Source organism: Physeter macrocephalus, chromosome 11 (genome assembly GCF_002837175.3).
Source record: "Physeter macrocephalus isolate SW-GA chromosome 11, ASM283717v5, whole genome shotgun sequence".
NCBI lineage: Eukaryota > Metazoa > Chordata > Mammalia > Artiodactyla > Physeteridae > Physeter > Physeter macrocephalus.
The window spans coordinates 43,916,238-43,937,795 of NC_041224.1; the positions used below are offsets into that span (position 1 = coordinate 43,916,238).

Consider the following 21,558-nt stretch of genomic DNA (forward strand, 5'->3'; position numbering starts at 1 on the left):
GATCCCACAAGCCTTGCAGCACAGCCAAAAACAACAACAACAAAAACCGTATATGTATCACTATGTTAATATGTCTATAAAATAGAAAATAAAAAAGCATGAGACTAGAAATTAATTTAAATACAAGTCCTAACATTTTCTCTCCACATCCTATGGATGACCTCTGCTTTTGCACATGCTGGTCCTTCTTCCGGGAATTCCCTTCCCCCTTTGTCCTTCACTACGATCTTCCACTTATCCTTCAAGACCCAGTCCTCTGAGACTTCTCCACAGGTAGACCTTTCTTACCTCCATGGTGCCCCCAGGGGACTCTGTACAGGCCTCTACCTTTACAACTGCTGTGCTACGTTAATCGTTGATGTTCGGATGTCTCTTTAGTCCCTACAGGCCCAGGAACACGTTGAGGGCAGCCCCTAGCATAGGACCTGGCTCATGGTAGGTTTGCAATAAATGTTGAATGATGGAGGGAGTGAAGAGGAAATAGACAAAATATCTAACGGCCGGTATAGCAATGGGGGGTGGCGGATGGGAGGTGGGGAGGAGGTTCCTGGAGGTTCTTCATTAGGAGAGTGTTAACCCTTTTTTTTTTAAATTTTTAATTTTATTCAACATTGGTACAGAAGTGCTAACATTTCCATAAAATAATTTCTGTGATACGGAGAGGAATATACTTTGCAAGAAATGTAGTTCATCTTAAGTCTCCAAATACTTTTAAAGGCTAATGCAGCAGCTGGCAAAATAACACACAGCACACAGTGGCTGGCTTGGGGGAAGCCAGGGCGTCCAGGTCAGCTGCGGTGGAGGGGCACTCTAGTTTGGCCATACCACTGATTACTGACTGTACTCTATTTGTTAACGGTGAATTCCTAGAGACCTGACTGTCTAAGGTCTCAGGGACTTTTTAAGTCTGAAGGACAGCATTTCCATCTGGGCTGCAGAGAGAACTCTGCCCTGTGTGGGTGTAGAGGGGATGATCCCTGCGCAAGAGCCCCCCCTTTGTCACTCACTGTCTGGAATTCAGGCCTGGCCAGGAACCCTGAGGCCACAGCAGTGATCCATTGGGATTCCTCAAAGCAGCTGTGTTTGTCTCCGCGTTACAAGTGGGGACACTGAGGCACTGGAAGGGGTGACCTTCCTAGGCCCTGCAAGTGATGATCAGGGCCTGGCCTGTCTCTGGCCACTCTCAGCTGGCCCAGGGGGCTGCCGCTCACTGGACTCTCCAAGAAGAGGCCAGCCACATTGGAGACCGCCCCATGAACATGGGGAGGTGACACTCTCTGTGGCTCTCAGGAGATGAAGGGAATGGGGTGTGGCCAGAACTGCTTCCCAGGGCAGTTCAGAATCACCTTTGCCTCCAAACCACAACCCGCCTCCTGCCTGCCGACGTGGCTGCCATGCCCTGCCCCTCTTTGGCTGGGAGGAAACCATCCTGTCCCGGCAATCCCCACTCATCCTCCCTACTTGTCAAGGCACTCACGTTTTAGGAGGAAGTGGCTGGCTCCTGTAGTAAACCCCTGCCTGGCCCAACAGACCTGAGCAGCCTGTTTCTTGAACCCTGGTCTCAGAGGAGAAGCCTAGAATCCCAGCCTGCTGGTGGCAAGAGGAAATACTGGGCCGGGACAGGGAGGTGGCCTGGAATCAACTGGTGGGATGTGGGTGAGTCAAGGGAAGCCAGAGGGCAGAGGGGAAAGGTCTACCTCTTAACTGCTCTACAAATCCCAGATCAGTTCACCTCTTCCATGAAGCCCACCTTGATCACCTTGGTGCCCACCAAGCTCTTCTCAACTGCATAGGAAAGTGCTTAATTCTGCTTTAACCACTGGGGCAAATTACTTGTGCCTCCTCTTGTATAGTACTAAACTGGGGGGGGGGGGCGGGAGGGGTGCATCTTTGTGCAGCTATTTGGGCCTGATCCTGCATTGTGTATGCAGTAGGTGCTCAGTACATGTTTTGATTAACTAAATAAAATGAGAGTTCATCTATTCATGCATTCATTCACTCGAAAAATCATTAACAAGCAACTACCTTGAGCTAGAATCTCTTCTAGGGGCCCTTGCCCTTGGGGACTGAATGTAGGGGGACAGACCACAGACAGATAAATAAGCAGGTGATGTGAGGCCAGCGCTACAAAGAAAGAGTGAATGAATGAATGAATGAATGAATTGTAGATCGAGGAGAGGAGAAAGTGGATGAATGGCCCAGGGAGGGAGCTCCCATCCTCCTGCCATCACCCTGGGAGGACAGGCGCTCTGCAGAGAGTCTGGCCCTTGCCTGAGATGGGGCAGCCTGCTGGCCTGGCCTTATGTTAGCTGGAGAGAAGATATTCTGGGAGGAGGTATTTTCCCTAGGCTTTTGGAGCAGTGGCCATTTCCCCCCAGGGGCACCAGAAATGAAACTGCTAGCCACTGCAGGGAAAAACAGAGCTCAGTTCACCACTAAGACCAAGGGCAGCCAGTGAAGAGGACAGCTGCCCTGGGACATTCAGTAAAGTGCAATAGCATCAAAATGCTACTGAGGAGGTCATGTTCCCCAAGTTCAGGGGCGAGCTGGGACTAAAGGCAGCAGAAGAATCCTCTTCCTTCCTTCCTTCCTTCCTTCCTTCCTCCCTCCCTCCCTCCCTCTCTTCCTTTCTTTCTTTCTTTTTAACTGATGAATTCATAAAAGTGCTAACAAAAGATCAAGATAAAAAAACTAATTACATGGGACTGAGTGAACTGATGAGGATGATTATAATTTTTGTGACTTTCTGTTTGAATAAAAAAAAAATCCCACAAGGACTCAGAGGCAAAAAATATATAAATCAATTTTCACTGCAAAGTAAAGGAGCTGTTACAGTGGAGGATTACTGGACTGAATGTCAATATTATGACATAGTATGAGTGTGTTTCCTGTTTGGTAATTGCAATCATTGTTGCTTTTTTTTTTTTTCATTGTTGCTTTTGTTGTGGTCATCCATTTACAATGCTTGGTGTCAGTTTATTTATCTCTTGTAAAAATAAAATACAGTGTACGTGTGTGTGAAAAAAATAAATAAAGGGAAAGCAATATTTTAAAAAAAGAAAAATTAGAAAATCAAATTTATTTTGACAAAATACGGACTAAGCAAAGATTTAACTTAAATTCCAAGGTTAAATTCTATCTTGACTCATATCAAGATCACTTATAGTAATCAATAGATAATTCCTGATCATAGTTAAATGAACTTGTGAAAAGCTCTTAAACTGTTCCTACAATCTTTTATCTATATTTTTTCTTAATGCCCTTTTCTTTGGGAATAATGTTAATTTACAGGAAATTTGCAAAGATAGTACAGAGAGTTCCCCTGTACCCCTCACCCAGTCTCTCCTAACTTGCATAACCAGGGTACGCTTGTCGCAACTAAGAAACCAACGTGGGTACAACACTAGTAACTAAACTTCAGACTTTATTTGGGTTTCTCCAGTTTTCCCATTAACATCCTCTTTCTCTTCCAGGATACAATTCTGGGTACCACATCACATTGATTTGTCATGTCTCTTCAGGCTTCCCTGGTCTGTGACAGTTTCTTGAACTTTCCTGGTTTTTCACGTACCCTGTGTGAATTTTGTAATCAGGAAAAGAAAGGCACGACGATGAAGAAGATGAAGATGAAGATGAAGATGAAGAAGATGATAATGATGATGATGATTTATGCCCGGGAATGCCTTCGTTTTTATCTCGGTGGGAGGCAAATGATCGGCTTTTTCTTTCTCTGTTCACCGGAACAGAAGAGGAAAGGCAGTGCTGCTCCGTATCTATGGGATCCACAGAGGCTGGGCGCCTTAATCCCTGCCCTCTGGCCTCTCGGTCCCTGCTACCGCCACCCCAGAGCGGGGGCCCTTGGGCGGAGGGCGAGCCGCCGGCCGCGGGTCCCCTAGCCGGTTGGGCGAGCGCGCGGGCGGCCCCCGGATCAGCTGTTCCGCAACCGGACGCGGCCGCCCCGCCCCTGCCCAAGTCTTAAAAGCCTCTCCCGCCTCCGACCGTGCGAACTGCCTGTTGCCCTTCCCGGCCAGGCGCCCCCTGCAGCATGGCCTGGAACACCAATCTCCGCTGGCGGCTGCCGGTCATCTGCCTGCTCCTGCAGGTGGCCCTGGTGGTCCTCTTCGGCGTGTTCGTGCGCTACGACCCGGATGCCGACGCCCACTGGATCGAGGAGAGGATGTCCAGGAACATTTCCAGCGACTTGGACAACGAATTCTACTATCGCTACCCGAGTAAGTCCCACCACCTTGCAGGCCCAGCTGCGGCACATCCGAGCTGTCCCCACAGGGCAGAGGGCCCTGCCTGGCCTCACCTCCGCAGCCGGCTGCTGAGGAACGTCGGGCCGCGGGAGCCGGAGGAGGAAATGCTGCCCACAGCCCCCTGCCCCGCCCCTCTTAGGCTCCCCACCAGGGGGACTTCCCAGTGTCTGGAGATCAAGCTTGGGAAGTGGCCCGATGTGCACAAATTCCTTTCACCCCCTGAAAACTCACCGGGGAGAGCTCACTCCTTCCAGGTGCCGCCAGAGACCTCCAACCTCCCTGTCAGAGAGCCCTTCTTGATGTCTTCCAAAGACCTGAGTCTCATCTTGGTCACCAACCAGTGGGTGACTCTGGTTCCCTCATCCAGCTGTGCCCATGCTCTCCACGTTAAGGGGGTAGTTCCAGTGTCAAGGGCTGCGGGGGTGGCTCATTGGCCTACCAGCCCTGCTGCTGGGAGAGGTGTGGGGGACCGCGGCACCTACCATCTTTTGGCTTGGAGAGGGAGAAAGAGCGGCCCCGAATTCTCTCGCGTCTGTGGTGCTGTGGTTAAGAGCATGGCCTTGGAAGCACCAGAATTCACCTCTATCATGGCTCTGCCATTAACCAGGTGGGTGGCCTTTGGCAAATGTCAACAATGCAGAAACTTAATTTCCTCATCTGTCCAGTGAGGATAATAATAGATCCTACCTCCCAGGAGTGGGTTGAGACCTTGCACATCAAGTTCTGGCGTGGTGCTGGGCATGGAATCCTCACTTCATAATGGAGCAATTACTAGAAAAGCACTAAACACAGAGGCCCTAGGATTCAGGAGTTAGAAGAACTGGCCCAAGGTTACTCGGGTCGGCCCAACCTCCAGACTCCCAGCCCAGGACTCTTCATACCCTTGTGCTTTCTAGTTTTCCACACCATCTAACAGCAGCCAAAGACAATCTTTCTAACTGTTGGTGCTCACATAGTCATGAACTGTTGGTTTTGGAACAGTCACCTATACAAACTGGTCTTCCCTGCATGGCTTGTACACCCTCAGTAACGGGATTCTACCCATTGTACTCAGATCCAGTTAAATAAGTACACACATTCAGGATGGCAGCCTGCATGAAAAGAAGTAGAGGTGGAGGAGACCGTAGGCCCCGTGGGAGCCAGCCACATTAAGTGCCTCCCCCAAAGCCAGCAAAATCACAGGCTTCGTTAACAGAAATATGGTGCCTAAAAGAAGGGAGGTGAGAGAAGAGGGTGCCCAGCGTTGGTGACACCACAGCCTCTACTGGGCTCCACTCAGGGCCATGATTTAAGAGATCTTGACAGCTGTAGCCTTGGAATTTAGACTCCAAATCCACCTTTCACATTGCCCACTTTTATGCTTCTTGGTGGGGGACTGACCCAGCAAATGGTGAGGCAGGCAAGCTTGAGACCCTCCTTTGCCTGTTTCACTCCTTCCCTCCAGCTCTTGCTTCTCTGTTGGCCACAGAGCCAGCCCCTTGGTAAAGCATCAGGGGCAAGGCCTCCCATGGGCGTTTATAGGTCCTCCATGTGTCTGCACGGTGGAAGGTCTCAAGACCCTCTAACAGGAGCTACAGAACCACGCCAGCAGGGGGTACAATCCTCACATCTCCCCAACTCCTATCCCCACTCTCCACACCCACCCACTTCCTTGCATTTATTCACTTTATTCACTCAGTGATCACTTATCTATAGGGTGGCCATATAATTTATCAACCAAATGACACTTTGGAGAGTGAAGAGGTAGGAAATTTGTGCTAGTAGTAATTTGCCAGGACACAGGCATAAACCATGACTGTCTCAGCAAACCAGGGCTTATGGCCACTCTGGTCAGAGAGGTACACCCCGACACCCCAGGCCTCAGTGAGGGGGTCAAGTTCTGTATGCAGAAGAGATCTGTGACAGCTTCCTGTAGAGCAGTGGGCTGGTGAGGAGGGGAAAGCAGGGCAGTTAAGGGGTCCATGGAAAGAGCATGCGGGGGTGTGGGCTGAGCGGCTCAAGTTTGTGAAAAGACTGGGAGGGAGGTCGCTAAGCAGGGTGAGGTAGTCCCAGCCATCAATGAGGGCCTTGAGTTTCTCCTGCCACGGCCTCTGTGAGGGCCGGGGCGCTCTTTGTCATCTGAGCAGGAAGTGACAGAGAGGAGAGGAGTGTAGGGAGAGAATCTCGACCTCAGGATTCCTCGGCAAGGGCAGGAAGTAGTGGCGGCAACTCAAACCGAACATGCAATCTCTCCATAAGTCATCACCGCCACTGGATGAGGAAGGCAATGTTATGACTCCCATTTTACAGATGAGGAGACCAAGGCCAGAGAGGGGAAGTATCTTGCAAAAGTCACTCAACTAGGAAACTCGTGAGCCAGAGTAGGAGCTCCGGGGACCTGAGCCCACCCTCCTGGACTGCTCTCCTCCCCCTAGTCTCACCTTTCCCCTCTCTTCCTGCCCCACTTGCTCACAGTGGCCGGTGGCCATGGTTAGGAGTTGGAGCCCAGGTGGGGCCCCGTGCCTGGATTCCTGGGCCTCAAGGCAATCCCCAGGGGCGGGGAGTGAGGGCAGCCCTTGTGGTACTCTCAGGATTCTTGGCTCCAGGCTGTCAACACCTGTGTGGGTCTCGTTCCTGCCCAAGGGATTAGTGGAGTCCACTGGGCGTCTCGGTTTCCAGAGGAGTACCGCTCCAGCTGGCTCAGGCTGGGGCCCGGGAGTGTCTGAGGACAACTCCCCAAGCGTGGGCCCCTTGGCGGCAGGCACAGAACCAGCTGGGGACCTGCCCTGGCAGCGGCCTCAGAGGCCGTGCTGCAGGCACGGGCTGCTGAACACGAACTTCCTCCTGGGCTGGTGCTCTGGGGCCTGAGGGTCTCCAGGCAGTGTCTGGGGGAGGTTGGCCTGAGGAGGAGCCATCAGAGCCTCGGCTCTTGAAGCCTCCTGGGAAAACTAAGGGAGAAGGGAGATCACCCAAGGTAGAGGATGCCACAGTTTCAAACCTGAAGGACTGTTTCATGAAACCGAGGCAACAAGGCTTGACCTGTGCTCCTGGGAACCTGAACCTCAGATTCAACTCCATTTAATAAAAGACCAATGTTCCCACAAGCAGAGGGCAGTGTATCCTGCTGGTTGACTTTGGAATTAAACAGATCTGGGTCCATCACTAAATGGAGTAAGCCACCTCCTTAACCATGCTGAGCCTCAATATGCTCATCTGTGAAGTGGGAATGTTATTTAATGCACAGGCTCTCCTGGAAGATTGAAGATGATGGGTGGCTGGGAGGGCACGTCTCATGGCATGAAACCAGAGGACAGTAAATGCAGGTATCGAGCTTACTCAGAAGGTAGTGAGTGCTCTGTTGCTGAAGATGTTTAAGTGCAGGCTCAGCATCGCTTTAGAGATGTGGCGGAGGAATGTCTCTTCCAATATTAGTTTGAACTATTATAGCATTTAAATTCCTTTGTGCTCTCCCCACTTACAAGTGCTTTTTGCATGCTCTGTCAGGCAGGGAGTGTATTTGTTTCTATTTTATGGTGCCGGTGATGGAGGTTAGAGACTTGCCCAGCTGGTCAGTGGCACAGGCAGGGACGAGGCCAAGCCCTCCCACTGCACAGCCAACCAGCTTCCCCCAGTCTCTGCCGCATTGCTACTCCCTGGCCACCTCCCCAGGAGATTTTTCAGTGATGGGGTGGTTCTGTGGTCTGCTCTGAGGCATGGGAGAGGTGGACACAGAGCCTTAGGGAATTGAGGGGCTGGCCAGTAGGTTTCAAAGGCAACAGGTTAGGCTGGGCTGGCCTATAGAACATGGGAAGGGCTGGTACCCAGGCTGCTGCAGGGCACCACTCCTGCTGTGCTGAGGCAGCAGAGGAGGGAGAGCTGCCATAGCCCATCAGCATGGGAAGCTTTGTCCTCAGGCTTCAGAGATTTTTGAGACTTGGCTAGCTTCAGGCCAGCTTCATTAGGGACCCATCCTGGGAGGGAAGAGTGAGCAAGGAAGCGGGTGCAGAACAGCTGTGTACTGGTGCCCCCTTGTGGCAGCTCTCAGAGCTGGACGCCAGGTGCCAGGCTCGCCCTATCAGGGATGTCCCAGTGGAGAGCAGGTTCTGGGCTGGGCTGCTTGAGTCACTCCAGGCTGGGGAAGGAGGGGAAAGAGGGGAGGTGTCTTATCAACTTACACTGTCCTCCAGCAAGTCGCCAACCCGATGCAAAGCACCTAGTCAGACTTGAAAGAGAAAAAGAGAAGTATGACAGTAGCTAATATGATTGTACAACGGCTAAAGGGCCAGGCCTATGCCCAGGGCTTTGATTGGATGACCAATTAAATGTGCACCACACACCTCTGAGCTCTGTTACTATCCCCCATTTTACAGAAAAAGAAACTGCAGATCAGAGAGGTGTGTCCCTGCTGAAGTTCATGCACTCTGGACCTTCACACTATTTTTTTTTAAGAATTTTTTGTTTATTTTGATGTGGACCATTTTTAAAGTCTTTATTGAATTTGTTACAATATTGCTTCCGTTTTATGTTTTGGTTTTTTGGCCACAAGGCATGTGGGATCTTAGCTCCCCAACCAGGGATCGAACCCACACCCCCTGCATTGGAAGGCAAAGTCTTAACCACTGGACCTCCAGGGAAGTCCCCAGACCATTATTATTAAAAGCATTTTCAGTAGCACCAAACTTTATGAAATATAAATTAATAAAGTGGTACTTCTAGTGAGGACTTTGGGAGATAAAGAGAGATGAGCAAGAGAATGAATAGGGAAGGTGCCCAAGGAGAGAGAAGCTGGCATCTGTGTGCCTGAGGTGGGGGGAGGAGAAAGAGACACCTGCAGAGAGGGTCAGAGACAGAGGTCAGGACAGCCAGGGAGTCACAGAGAAGGACAGAGAACTGGCCAGGTGGGGACAGTTAGGGAGAAGCCCTGGGAAGCTGAGGCCTCTTCTCCTGCTCCACAGGGAGAACGACGGCAGCCCTGAAACTGCACATTACCCCCCAGGAAGGCCGCCTCCAGTGCTCTTCAGCCCTGCCCCTGCCCGCATGCTTCCTCTGCCACCAAACAGCTGACACCCCGCTCCTTGAATGGCCCCCACCTTCTGTGATGCTACCTTTTTCCAGGGGTTCCTGCCACCTCCTTGCCAGCAGCTTCCCTGTCTGGTCTGCTAGCTTCAAGGCAAGCTAGCAGATCCTTGGCTTCTGTCTCCCGCTCCCCATTCCCACATTCCAGCTGCCAGCTCTGTCTGCAGGTCTGCCTGATCTCAGACCCCAGCTCCAAGCCCCAAGGCCAGGATCCATTCCTCCCACACTACCCTGCCCGACACTCACCGCCACCCACCACCCCCGGGGTCATCTCAGACTCCCACAGCCAGCACTAGTCCCAGCACCTCCCTCCCACCCTGGCAACCTCCTCCTCCTTCCCTGTGTTTACCCACAGCTCTGCCCTCCTGCCACGTCCCCTCCCTGCTTTCGTAATTGTGGTCTGAATGTGTCTTCTCCCTCTCTTTCCAGTCTGTCACCCATCAGTTCTTCCCAAGAATAACCATAACACCGTGTATGGTGCTTCACATACATTAGCTCAGCTTCCTCCACAACAGTTAGAAACGTGATAAACCATGAAACACGATAATACATGAAATCAGCTGCACACATTGTGAACCTAAGCTGAGCTGCTGTTTGTTTGTGTAGGTCTGCGCAAGAAGCGCAAAACTCAGAGCACCATGCTGGGGCGACACCCACAGCTCTCTTGCATCATCTGCTATGCCCTCAACCCTTACCCAGCAATGTGCCTCTCTCAGCCTCGTCCTGGTGGTTGCTAGCCAAGGGGTCTATGGCTGTGGCCTGGGCCTCAGGGAAGCCTGCAGGGGAGACAGATGAGGGCAAATGGGGGCTGGCAAGCATAAGCGTTGCCAGGTTGCTGTGGGCACCAGGGCCTATCCACCCAGTGGGTAGGAGACTTTAGACGGTAGAAGGCCTGCAGTCTCCCCTGATGGTGAAATCCCACCTGGGCCCTAGGCTGGCATATCTGGGTGCTGCTGAGATCATGACAGTACCCATTCATTCATTCATTCATTCATTCCTGGATATTTATGGGGCATCTACCTGGGCACTCTCATAGACAATGGAGAATACCAGAGTGACCAAAACAGGCTTGGCCTTGCCTTCTTGGAGCTTTATAGTCTGGTGGGCTAGACAAACAAACCTAACTACAAATTGTAATAAGAACTAGAAAAGAAAGAAGAGGGTGCTGTGAGGGAAAGAACCAAGTTTAAACTCAGGGGTCAGGAAGGCCTCTGTGATAAGGTGACATTTTGCCAAGATCTGCAGGAAGAGAAGTTGCTGGCCATTCTGTGGGAGCAGCATCCCAGGTGGAGGGACCGCCACGGGCAAAGACCCGGAGTGGGACGGAGCACAAGGGAGGCCAGTGACCCCGGGGCACAGGAGGGCGGGGAGGACTGAGGAAAGGAAGAATGAGGAGGCAGGCGGGTAGGCCAGGTCTGGTGGGCCCTGCAGTTCACTTTTTTTTTTTTTTTTTTTTTTTTTTGCGGTATGCGGGCCTCTCACTGTTGTGGCCTCTCCGGTTGCGGAGCACAGGCTCCGGACGCGCAGGCGCAGCGGCCATGGCTCACGGGCCCAGCCGCTCCGCGGCATGTGGGATCTTCCCGGACCGGGGCACGAACCTGTGTCCCCTGCATCGGCAGGCGGACTCTCAACCACTGCGCCACCAGGGAAGCCCTGCAGTTCACTTTTATTCAAAAAAGTTTTAATTTGGAAATCATTCCAAATTTACAAAAAGTTGCTAAGACAAAAATAGTACAAAGAACACTGTATACTCTTTAACTCCGATTAAGCTATCTGCTCTTCTCCCTCTCTCTCTCTTTTCCCACATAAACCCAAGCACATACACACACTTACTTTTTCCCTTAACTACTTGAGAGTCAGTTATACACATCATGGTCTTGTAGCCTTAATTACTCCACAATGTTTCCTAAGAATAGAGGTATTCTCTTCCATAACCACAGTAATCAATTTCATAAATTTACATTGCACAGTACTTTAATATACTGTCCCTATATAATTTTGTCAGTTGGCGCAGTAACAACCTTTGTAGCACTCCCCTGCATGCGCACCCACCCCCCACCCCAGCCAAGTCCAGGATCCAGTCTAGTTTTAGGTGTTGAATTTATTTGAAATGTCTCTTTAGCCTCTTTTTTTTAAAAACATCTTTATTGGAGTATAATTGCTTTACAATGTTGTGTTAGTTTCTGCTGTATAACAAAGTGAATCAGCTATATATACACATATATCCCCATATCCCCTCCCTCTTGCGTTTCCCTACCACTCTCCCTATCCCACCCCTCTAGGTGGTATCAGAACACCGAGCTGATCTCCCTATGCTATGCAGCTGCTTCCCACTAGCTATCTATTTTACATTTGGTAGTGTATATATGGCAATGCTACTCTCTCACCTCGTCCCAGCTTACCCTTCCCTCTCTCTCTTTAGCCTCTTTAATCCGCACCATTCCTGTGCATGTAAAGCACCTAGCACAGGGTCTGTCCCATAATAGATGCTCAAAATGGCCAGCCTTTATCTTTTACGATATTGATTTTTTTCAAGAATACAGCCTCACCCCTTTCTAATAGCATGTTCCTCATTTTTTGTCTGATGTATCCTCATGGTTAGATTGGGATTATGCATTCTCAGCCAGAGCACCACATAGGTGATATGTCCTTTTCAGAGTATCTTCCTGAAGGTGCACATTGTCCATCTGTCCCTCACTGGTGATGTTCATTTTGATCACCCAGTCAAGATGTTGCCCAATTTCTCTGCCGTATAATCACTGGGTGATTTTTCCCCTACCTTGCAACTCATAAACAGTCCATAGGGAGACTCTTTTTTTTTTTTTTTTTTTTTTTTTTCCAGTACGTGGGCCTCTCACTGTTGTGGCCTCTCCCGTTGCGGAGCACAGGCTCCGGATGCACAGGCTCAGCGGCCATGGCTCACGGGCCCAGCCGCTCCGCGGCATGTGGGATCTTCCCAGACCGGGGCACGAACCTGTGTCCCCTGCATCGGCAGGCGGACTCTCAACCACTGCACCACCAGGGAAGCCCGAGACTCTTTTAAGACAAGGCAAATGTCCTGCTCTTCATAAAAATTTGTCCCTGGATTTCAGCATCTACTGATGGAATCTTTGCTGTGAAAATTATGATTTTCCAACTTCAGCGCTCATTCCAGATCTAACTGTCAGGCTGTCAGCATTCTGTTGTAAGCAAGAGCCATCCCTGCTGTCTCATTTATTTATTTACCTATTCTGAGTTCCTATTTTTTTATGGTTTTAATTTGTTGTGGTAACCTAATTATTTTGGTGCTCAAATTGTCCCAGAATTGGCCAATGAGAGCCCTTCCATCTGGCCCCTGTGTCCTGTGACACCTGTGGTAGTTCCTTTTAGTGCCTTATACTTTTGTAGCTGTCTTTGCTTCTCAAAGCTCTTTGCCTTCTGTTATTTTCTGGGAATCTAGAACCATGCAATGTTAGCCCTAGGAGGACACCTGAGATCATTCTAATCCATCCCTTTAGTTTTATCATTGAGAAAACTGAGGCTCTGAGAGGGGAAGTGGCTTGTCTTTTCTTTCTTTCTCCCTTCCTTTATTCCTTCCTTCCTTTCTTTCTTTTTTGCCGCACCATGCGGGATCTTAGTTCCCTGACCAGGGATCGAATCCATGCCCCCTGCAGTGGAAGCACAAAGTCTTAACCACTGGACCGCCAGGGAAGTCCTGGAAGTAGCTTGTTGAGGCCACACTGTGAATTGGTAGAAGGGTTGGGTCAGAACTGAGAATTAGACTATACCTAAGTAACAATAAATGATAATCAAGTAGCAATAAATAATGACATGCCCATTTGGAGCATCTGTTATGGGATAGACACTGTGCTAGGTGCTTTACATACACATCTGCATTTAATCTCTGCAACATCTGTGAGTAAGCATTGCAGAAGGTGCTGAGAACCAAGTATGTTAAGTGACTTTCCATTGACATCTAATTCAGGTCTCAGTGATGCTGGAAGGTGTGCTTGCTGGGAGTGGGGGTGGGATGTGGCGATGTTTCTGGGGGTGATCAACCGATGTGCATGGTCAGTCAAGGGACTCCTAGGCTAGATAAGACTAACTTCTCCATAGTAAAAGAATGGAGTTGAGGGGGCAAGGCCCTAGACCCTGGGTGTAATCAACAGCCTGGCCCCAGTTTCAAATGCCTAGCTGCCCACACCCACCCTTGGTGAGAGTGGTGAGGGGGAGCTGTCATCTCCCGAGGGGGGGCTCAGGCATTTCTTGTCCTTAAAACCCAGTGGTCTAAGTGGTCTAAAGTAGGGGGGCCCACCTCTGTTCCCCTAGCCCAGTCCACTCCAGAAGGTCTTTTTTTTTTTTAATTGAAGTATAGTCGATTTACAATGTTATGTTAGTTTCTGGTGTACCGCAAAGTGATTCAGTTATACATACATATAAATATATTTTTCTTTTTTTTAAATAAATTTTTTTAAAATAAATTTATTTATGGCTGCATTGGGTTTTCGTTGCTGCGCTCAGGCTTTCTCTAGTTGTGTAGAATGGGGGCTACTCTTCGTTGCGGTGCTTGGGCTTCTCATTGTGGTGGTGCAGAGCACGGGCTCTAGGCACATGGGCTTCAATAGTTGCACCACGTGGGCTCAATAGTTGTGGCGTGCAGGCTCAGTACTTGTGGCTCACAGGCTTAGTTGCCACAAGCATGTGGGATCTTCCTGGATCAGGGACTGAACCCATGTCCCCTGCATTGGCAGGCGGATTCTTAACCACTGCACCACCAGGGAAGTCCATCCTTTTTCATATTCTTTCCTTTACGGTTTATTACAGGCTATTGAATATAGTTCCCTTTGCTATACAGTAGGACCTTGTTTATCTGTTTTATACATAGTAGTTTGTATCTTATGACTTGATGGTGGTAGTAGTGGCTCCTCTACTTGCAGTAGAGCCATTCATTACTGTGCCTAGCCTCAGGATCCAGATGCGGGCATGGCGGGACCCGGCTTGGGGGGCGGCCCGGCCCGGCCAGTGGCAGGGAAGACACAGGCTCTGTGTCCCGCGGAGCTGGCCCAGACCCAGGGCTATGGCGGGTCTTCGCCAGGCCGCCAAGACCCTCGGCTGCGCTTTCCCCGCAGGCTTCCAGGACGTGCACGTGATGATCTTCGTGGGCTTCGGCTTCCTCATGACCTTCCTGCAGCGCTACGGCTACAGCGCCGTGGGCTTCAACTTCCTGCTGGCCGCCTTCGGCATCCAGTGGGCGCTGCTCATGCAGGGCTGGTTCCACTCCTTTGACGGACGCTACATTCTTTTGGGCGTGGAGAAGTAAGCGCGGCGCGGGCTGTGGGGCGGGCACAGTGGGCGGGGCCCCGGGTGAGGGGAGGGTCCGGGGCGGAGCCCGGGGCTTGGGGCTGTGAGCTGGCTCCTCATCGTCCAACCAGGGTACCCGGGGCCCTGCGACATACACCACACTCACTCACTCACTCACTTCCTGATTAACGAGTCCCCAAGGTGGGAGTTCTAATGGTGTCCAAGTGCTGTTGGAGGGTTTCCCTCCTCCTAAGACGCAGGCTGCAGGGACACAAGGCCAGGCTTCTTCTCTCCAGGGACCAGAGCCAGACCCTCCCCTTTGACACATCAAGCATCAAAATTGCCCTGAGAGACCTCAGCCCATGGAACCCATGGAGGGGGCGGTGTTGCGGGTGGCAGAGGAGGGGAAGGAGTGTGGGGCTGCCTGAACCAGCCTCCTAAGGTTCATTGTGGACGGAATGGAGTGCTTCTCCCTGCCTTGCCCTCTCCCTGACTTGCCCGTATCCCCACCCACGGAACAGGCATAGGAAAGAGCTGTGAGGCAGGTGTGGAGACCTAGGACTGAAGCCCCTCCCTGCCTCAGCCTCCAGGGGGCATCTTATCCCCATGTCTTCTCACCTCTATCCTCATCACTTTTCTCTGTGATAATCTCTTGGTCTGGTGAATACCACCACCCCCTCCCATCAGGTAACTCAGTCCTCTGTCTGAGGAGACCTCCTAGGAGCCTCAGTGTGTCCCTCCCCCCAACACCACCACCAGGTTATACAATAAATTTACCAACTTGCCAAAAACCAAGTTGCCAAGCAGTCACCTCACTGAATGACTCATTTATCAAACTCTCTAGGCCATGGCAACTTATGAAACCTATAGCAATTTGTGTTGCATGGGACAAAATCAGAAAACCAAGTCCACAGAAAGGGTTTAGAGGCAAATTGGTATAAACCACGTTTAAAGTGCAAATCCCTGCTGTCCCATATACGGCACCAACAAGGTATCATAAGCCAGGTGCCTGAAATTTTAAACATATGCCAAATATACTCCATGAATTAAGAGAAACAGGAAAAATAGTCGACTAGATAGAAAATGTTTCAGAGCCAAGAAGTCAGTCTTTTTGTATATAAAATCCGTGACATGCATATCACTCTACTGTTTAAGATACACAAGAAATTCTCATTCCCAAAGCCATAGACCCAAAGCATAAAAATATCTGTAATATATTTAATTGGCCACCACAGCAAAATAGCTATGGCTAAATGCAAAACAAAAGTATACAGCTTTTTAAAATGTTCAAAGGGAATTATTGTAAACTTTTGTGAGTTAAGTATTTTGAACCAGTTATTTAACAAGTTAGTCACTTGACAACTTGAGTTTTGGCAAATTGGGTTTCTGGGAAATGATTTTCACCAACTGAGCCAGAGCTGATCTCTGGTGCCCAGGGCTAAGATAAGCATGTCGCCCCCAGACCTGACCTGTGGACCCTTCTCCTGGCTTCTGTCCTGTCCCTGCTGCAGAGTCCTCCAGATCCTACCTGTCACTCCAGGGTAGTTCCCCTCTGCAGGCCCTGCCCAAGAGGTGAAATCCAGATCTCCATCTCCCGGGAGCTGATGGCCCAGGTGTGGGCTTTTGTACTCTCCCTCTCACTCCTTCCTAGTGGTCACCTCTGTCAGATGGTCTTCTGGCTGCGGTTATGGGAATTGGGGCAAATAACTCGGCCTCTCTAAGCCTCCATTTCCCATCATTGGTTCGGGTGTGGTACAGGAGGGCCTGAGCAGTACTGAGCAGGCATTTAGGTGCCTGGCACTTAGCAACTGTCATCGTTCATGCAGCCAGGCCCTGGGGACTCAACAGTGAACAAGGCTCATAGGGAAGCATACATTCCAGTGAACATCCTTTGTCTGGGGAGGGACCCTGAGGAACAGTGCCCTGCCCCCACTCCACGCACTGACCCTACAATCAGCTGGCTTCTTACTTCTCACCTCCTGATACACACACACACACACACACACACACACACACACACACACACACACCCCTGAACGTGGGGGAGGGGCACTCCCCTGGATGTGACTGCCTTAAGGAAGTAGTAGCCCCTGCTGTCCTTACACGATCCCCAAATAACAAAGCTCATGACTCGGAGAGCCACGCTGAGAGTCTGCCTTGTAATCCAGGACAGTGTTGCTGCTGGCAGGGCCCACGGAGGCCTGGGTTAGGCAAAGCGGACACACAGATGGAAACAGGGTCTCCTCTGACCGCATGATGTCTGCCTCTGCTGGCTGGCTGGGCTTTCAGGGTCCAGACTTAAGGAGCGCCTATGTGCCCCTCTGTCTCCATTCTCTCTGTTGGCCTTTCTGCCCCCTCCCTCCACCCAGCCTCCAGCTCCCTACTGCCTGCAGGAAGGCCCCTCTCTCTTCCCTGGACACATATCCTCTCTCCCAAGTAAGGTGAGGAGGAGTTCACGATAACTCAGACCCAAGCAAGGCCCTGGTAGCCAGCAGGAGAGGTGTGTGCAGAGTGAGAGATAAGGATTCGGAGGCAGAGACCACATCTGGTTAGAGGAATTGGGGAAGTCTTCCTGAAGAGGAGGCAGGTGAGAAGAGGTTCTGGAAGGGCAGGTAGAAGATGGAGGGCAGGGCAAGGCCCCAAACATGGGCCACATTCAACAACAGGAGCCAGACCACTTGGATGCCTTAAGCGCAAGCTGCCTGCAAGGAGGGGTGGGGGCCTGAGATGGGGCCGCAAAGGAAGGGTGTGGCATCTCGTATGTGCCACTGCTGTGCTGGATACTTCACATGCTATTTCTTTCAATTCTTAGAGTAGCTCTAAGATGCTATGTGCCCATTACCACAGATGATGAAACTGAGGCTCAGAAAGTTTAGACCGCAAGCCCAAACCCACAAGTGACCAAAGTCTAGGTTCAACCCCAGGTCTTGGAGGGCCACTTCTTGCTGTGGCCTCAGCCCCTCCCCTGACCTGTCTCCCCACAGCCTCATCAATGCGGACTTCTGCGTGGGCTCTGTCTGTGTCGCCTTTGGGGCAGTTCTGGGCAAAGTCAGCCCTGTCCAGCTCCTCATCATGACTCTCTTCCAAGTGACCCTCTTCTCAGTGAATGAGTTCATTCTCCTCAGCCTGCTAGAGGTGAGCAGGGGTCAGAACAGGGATGGGGGTGGAAGGGACACTTGGAGAGGGGGAGGAGGGGGACAGAGAGAGGGCTGGGGAGACATGCCAGATGAATTCAATTCAAGCTTGGCAAGTCAGTTAACCTTCTGAATCTCAGTTTCCTCATCTGTAAAGCGGGAGTAATGACATTTATTGGGCAGGAATGATAGTCTACCTGGTACATCAGTCCACCAGCTAGGCAGAGCAGTGGTTCCTCACATGTTGATTTTCTCTCTTCTTTCTCTTTCCTGTATATCAGATGGAAAAAATGGAATGTTCCTGCACATCCTCTTCCACACACATATTCCCAGATTGCTCTGCCAAGAAAAAGGCGCAGTGTATTGAAGGGGCACATCAGTAAGAAAAGTTCCCAGGGGAGTGGCCAAGGTGGATATGTATAGCTTCACAGGTTGCACAACTCCAGAGGTGCCATTCACATGGACCTCTATGGCAGGAATGATGCCCCCTGGGGTTGGCCAATTCACTGGCCCAGGTAAGGGGCACCTTAGGCTACTGACTCTTGCTCAGACACCTCTTTGGTATATTTGCAGGTGTAGGGATTATTCAGGGACCCCATCCATTTCTTAGCCCCCAGCTCCTCTATATTTGGACTCTGCCTGAAAACCCCCAGGATTTTTTGGGGTTTTTTGTTTTTTGTTTTTTAATACAAAAGTTTATTTCTCAGAAGCAGGGAGATCAGGGCTTGTATAGTGGTTCCTCAGTATCATCTGGGATCCAGGACTCTAATCTTTTTTGTTCCACTATAGTGAGCACATGATTTCCATTCTTTTTCTTTTCTTTTTTTTTCGGCCGTGCTGTGCACACAGGATTTTAGTTCCCCAACCAGGGATCGAACCCGCGCTCCCTGCAGTGGAAGCACAGAGTCTTAACCACTGGACCACCAGGGAAGTCCCACCTCCAGGGTTTTTGTTTTCAGACCACCCTACATTCAATCATTCATTTTGTCATTTTTTTTCAGCCACCAGACTAGTCCAAGCCACCATATCCCTTCCTCCTGACTCATCTCCCTGTCTTCATCCTTTTTTGTTTTTTGGGGGGCCGTGCCAGGCGGCATGTGGGACCTTAGTTCCCCTACCAGGGATTGAACCCGCGCCCCCTGCAGTGGAGGCGCAGAGTTTTAACCACTGGATGGCGGCGAGGGAAGTAAGTCCCTCCCTGTCTTCATCCTTGCCCCACCCACCACCTCAGGCTAATCACCAGCAGCCATGGTGACCTGTTAATAATGCATATAAGACCATTCCCCGGATTAAAACCCTGGTTTTTAAAATTTCACTTCAAATAAAATCCAAACTTGTTATAAGGCCCTACATGTTCTGGTCCCAGTCTTTTCTCCAAGCCTATCATCTCCTCTCTCCCCATCTTTCTGTGCTCTGGCCATACCCTGCTGTCTGCTCTTCAAACACACCAAGCTTGGTCCCACCTCAGGGCCTTTGTACTTGCTGTTCCCTTTACCTGGAATGCTCAACCCCCCCCAGTCCTTTTTTTGTGGTCTAAACTGGAATCTCACCTATTCAGAGAGGCCCTCCCAGATTCTCCTACCCCGTGTTGCCTTCTACCTTACCTCTTTCCAGTCACTCTCTCTCTCATTGCCTTAATTTATCTTCTTCATAGCATGTATCCTTATCTGATAAGCATGGGAAACCTTATCTTATCTGGACCGTCTCTATTCCTGGCACCTGGCCCAATGCCTAATAAGTTCTCAAGAAATATTTGTCAAGGGAATGAATTTTGGAGTCTAACTGCGTGTCAGGCAATGCTCCAGGCACTGGGACACAGAGGTGAGCAGGACTCTTGTTTCAATGCCAAGGAGCTCACAGTCTAGTGAGGGGGCCAAGAAGCAAATAGACAGTGACCATACAGTGAGACAAGGATTGAGCTCCAGGGCTAGGTGGTCTGGAGGGAGGGGAGCAAGGCCTGAACCAGCACCTGGCAGGTCAGGAAGGCTTCCTGGAGGAAGAGATATCAAAGCTAGAAGTCAAGTAGGAGATAACCAGGCAAAGGAATGAGCGAGGGCATTTGAGGCAAAGGAAATGGGGTAGGGAGAGGAACATGGATCTTCAGACTTTCAGAGGCTGTGTTAAAGAGTCTCAACTTTATTTTTTTGTTTGTTTGTTTTTGCCTGCACCATGCGGCATGTGGGATCTTAGTTCCCTGACCAGGGATCGAACCCGAGTCCCCTGCATTGGAAGCGCAGAGTCTTAACCACTGGACCACCAGGGAAGTCCCAAAGAGTCTCCACTTTATCATGAGGGCAGTCAGGAGCTATGGAAGGTTTCAGGCAGGAGAGTGGCATGGTCAGACACATGTAATGGAAATGTCACTTTGGCTGTGGTGAAGAGGACAGTTGGAGGCAAAGGATCCAGTTAAGAGGCTGTTTTAGTCACCCTGGTGAGAGATAATGGGACTGGGACTGGGTTAGTACAAAGAGAAGAAAGTGGATGATACAAGAGTTATAAGGAAGGTGAACAAATAGGCCTTGGAGACTGGTTGGGGTGGGTAGAGAGAAAGAAGTGAGGCTAGGTGAGGGGGTACACAGTGGGATCAACAGATGAGATCTGAAATTGGCTGAGAAGTAGTATCTTTGGTATGAATTTAGAAGCAGAGAAGGTTCCTTTGGCCCTCAAAACCCCTCCCTGATCTGCTGCAGAAATTCTTTCAATGCATGACAGTCTTCTGGACTCTCTTTGAGCCAAGTTTAAACACAATAATGACTGCTGACAGTTAAGGAGCACTTGCCCTTGCCTGGGCCCTGCTCTGAATGCTTCGCATGGGTTATCTCATTTAATTCTCATCTCTGAGATAGACACAATTATTACCCCCATGTTACAGATGAGAAGACTGAGACTCAGAGAGGGTAAGGGGCTCCCCCAAGGTCATATAGCTAGTAGAGGCACCCACCATGCTGGGAGTCAGGAAACTCAGCTCTGTCAACTATTCAACAGCTAGCTCTGTGACCTTGGACACAAGGTTGGGTTTCCCATCTAAAGCGAAGAAGCAAGTCTGTGATTCTTGTTGGGATTTCCTGAGTGGGGAGGAAGAGGAAGATGAAGAGAGCGGAGGTTGGGGGCAGGGAGGAAGACTAAATCAGTCAATCATACACCCCTGTGGAGTGCCACATGCTTGCCAAGTGCTTTATACAAGTTGCCTAGTTTCAACCTCGAGAGAGCCCTGCTAAGTCACTAGGACCTGCCCCACTTTGTAAAGGAGGAACTTGAGACTTAAGGTCCAGAAGTGCAGTGGGCTGAGTCGGGTAGGGCAGGAGGCCCAGGAATGGACAGATGGGGAGGGCACCAAATCTGCCTGCTCTGACTCTGGGGGACAAGGGAGAGGAGAGGGGATGGGGCGGACAGTGGGAGGTTGGCTGGGAGGTTGGAGGGCAAGGAGCATGATAGGATGCAGGGGAGACAGGTAATGGCAGTCCAGATGGGGTGGTGTTGGGCCAGGAGTGGTGAGTAGGAGGAAATGTGGAGAGGGGAGACCCCAGAGGGCAGCGGCGAGGTCCCAGGAATTAAGATAAGCTGGAAACTAGTGGGTGACAGACTAGATAGGGTGCTGCCCTGGGTCCTAGCTTGGCTTTACCTCTTCCGGCTGTGTGACTGAGCAAGTCCCTCTCCAGGCCTGGGTTTCCCATCTGGCCATAAACCTCATCTGTTGGGTGAGGATGCCCTGGCATTTTGCTGACAGGCTTACAGCGTGGGTTCATGGATCCCCCTCTTTATTTTTTTTTTGCGGTACGCGGGCCTCTCACTGTTGTGGCTTCTCCCGTTGCGGAGCACAGGCTCCGGAC

General features: G+C 50.7%; 1 protein-coding gene across 1 annotated transcript in view; it reads left to right on the forward strand.

Moving 5' to 3' along the window:
• The first annotated feature begins 4,045 nt into the window (after positions 1 to 4,045).
• RHCG (Rh family C glycoprotein) overlaps positions 4,046 to 21,558 on the forward strand; it is a 26,174-nt gene continuing 8,661 nt past the window's right edge. Inside the window, exons 1-3 of the mRNA XM_007113502.3 lie at positions 4,046 to 4,232; positions 14,423 to 14,609; positions 17,579 to 17,729. Of these exons, the coding sequence (XP_007113564.1) occupies positions 4,046 to 4,232; positions 14,423 to 14,609; positions 17,579 to 17,729 (525 nt within the window). The remainder of the gene's footprint in view (positions 4,233 to 14,422; positions 14,610 to 17,578; positions 17,730 to 21,558) is intronic.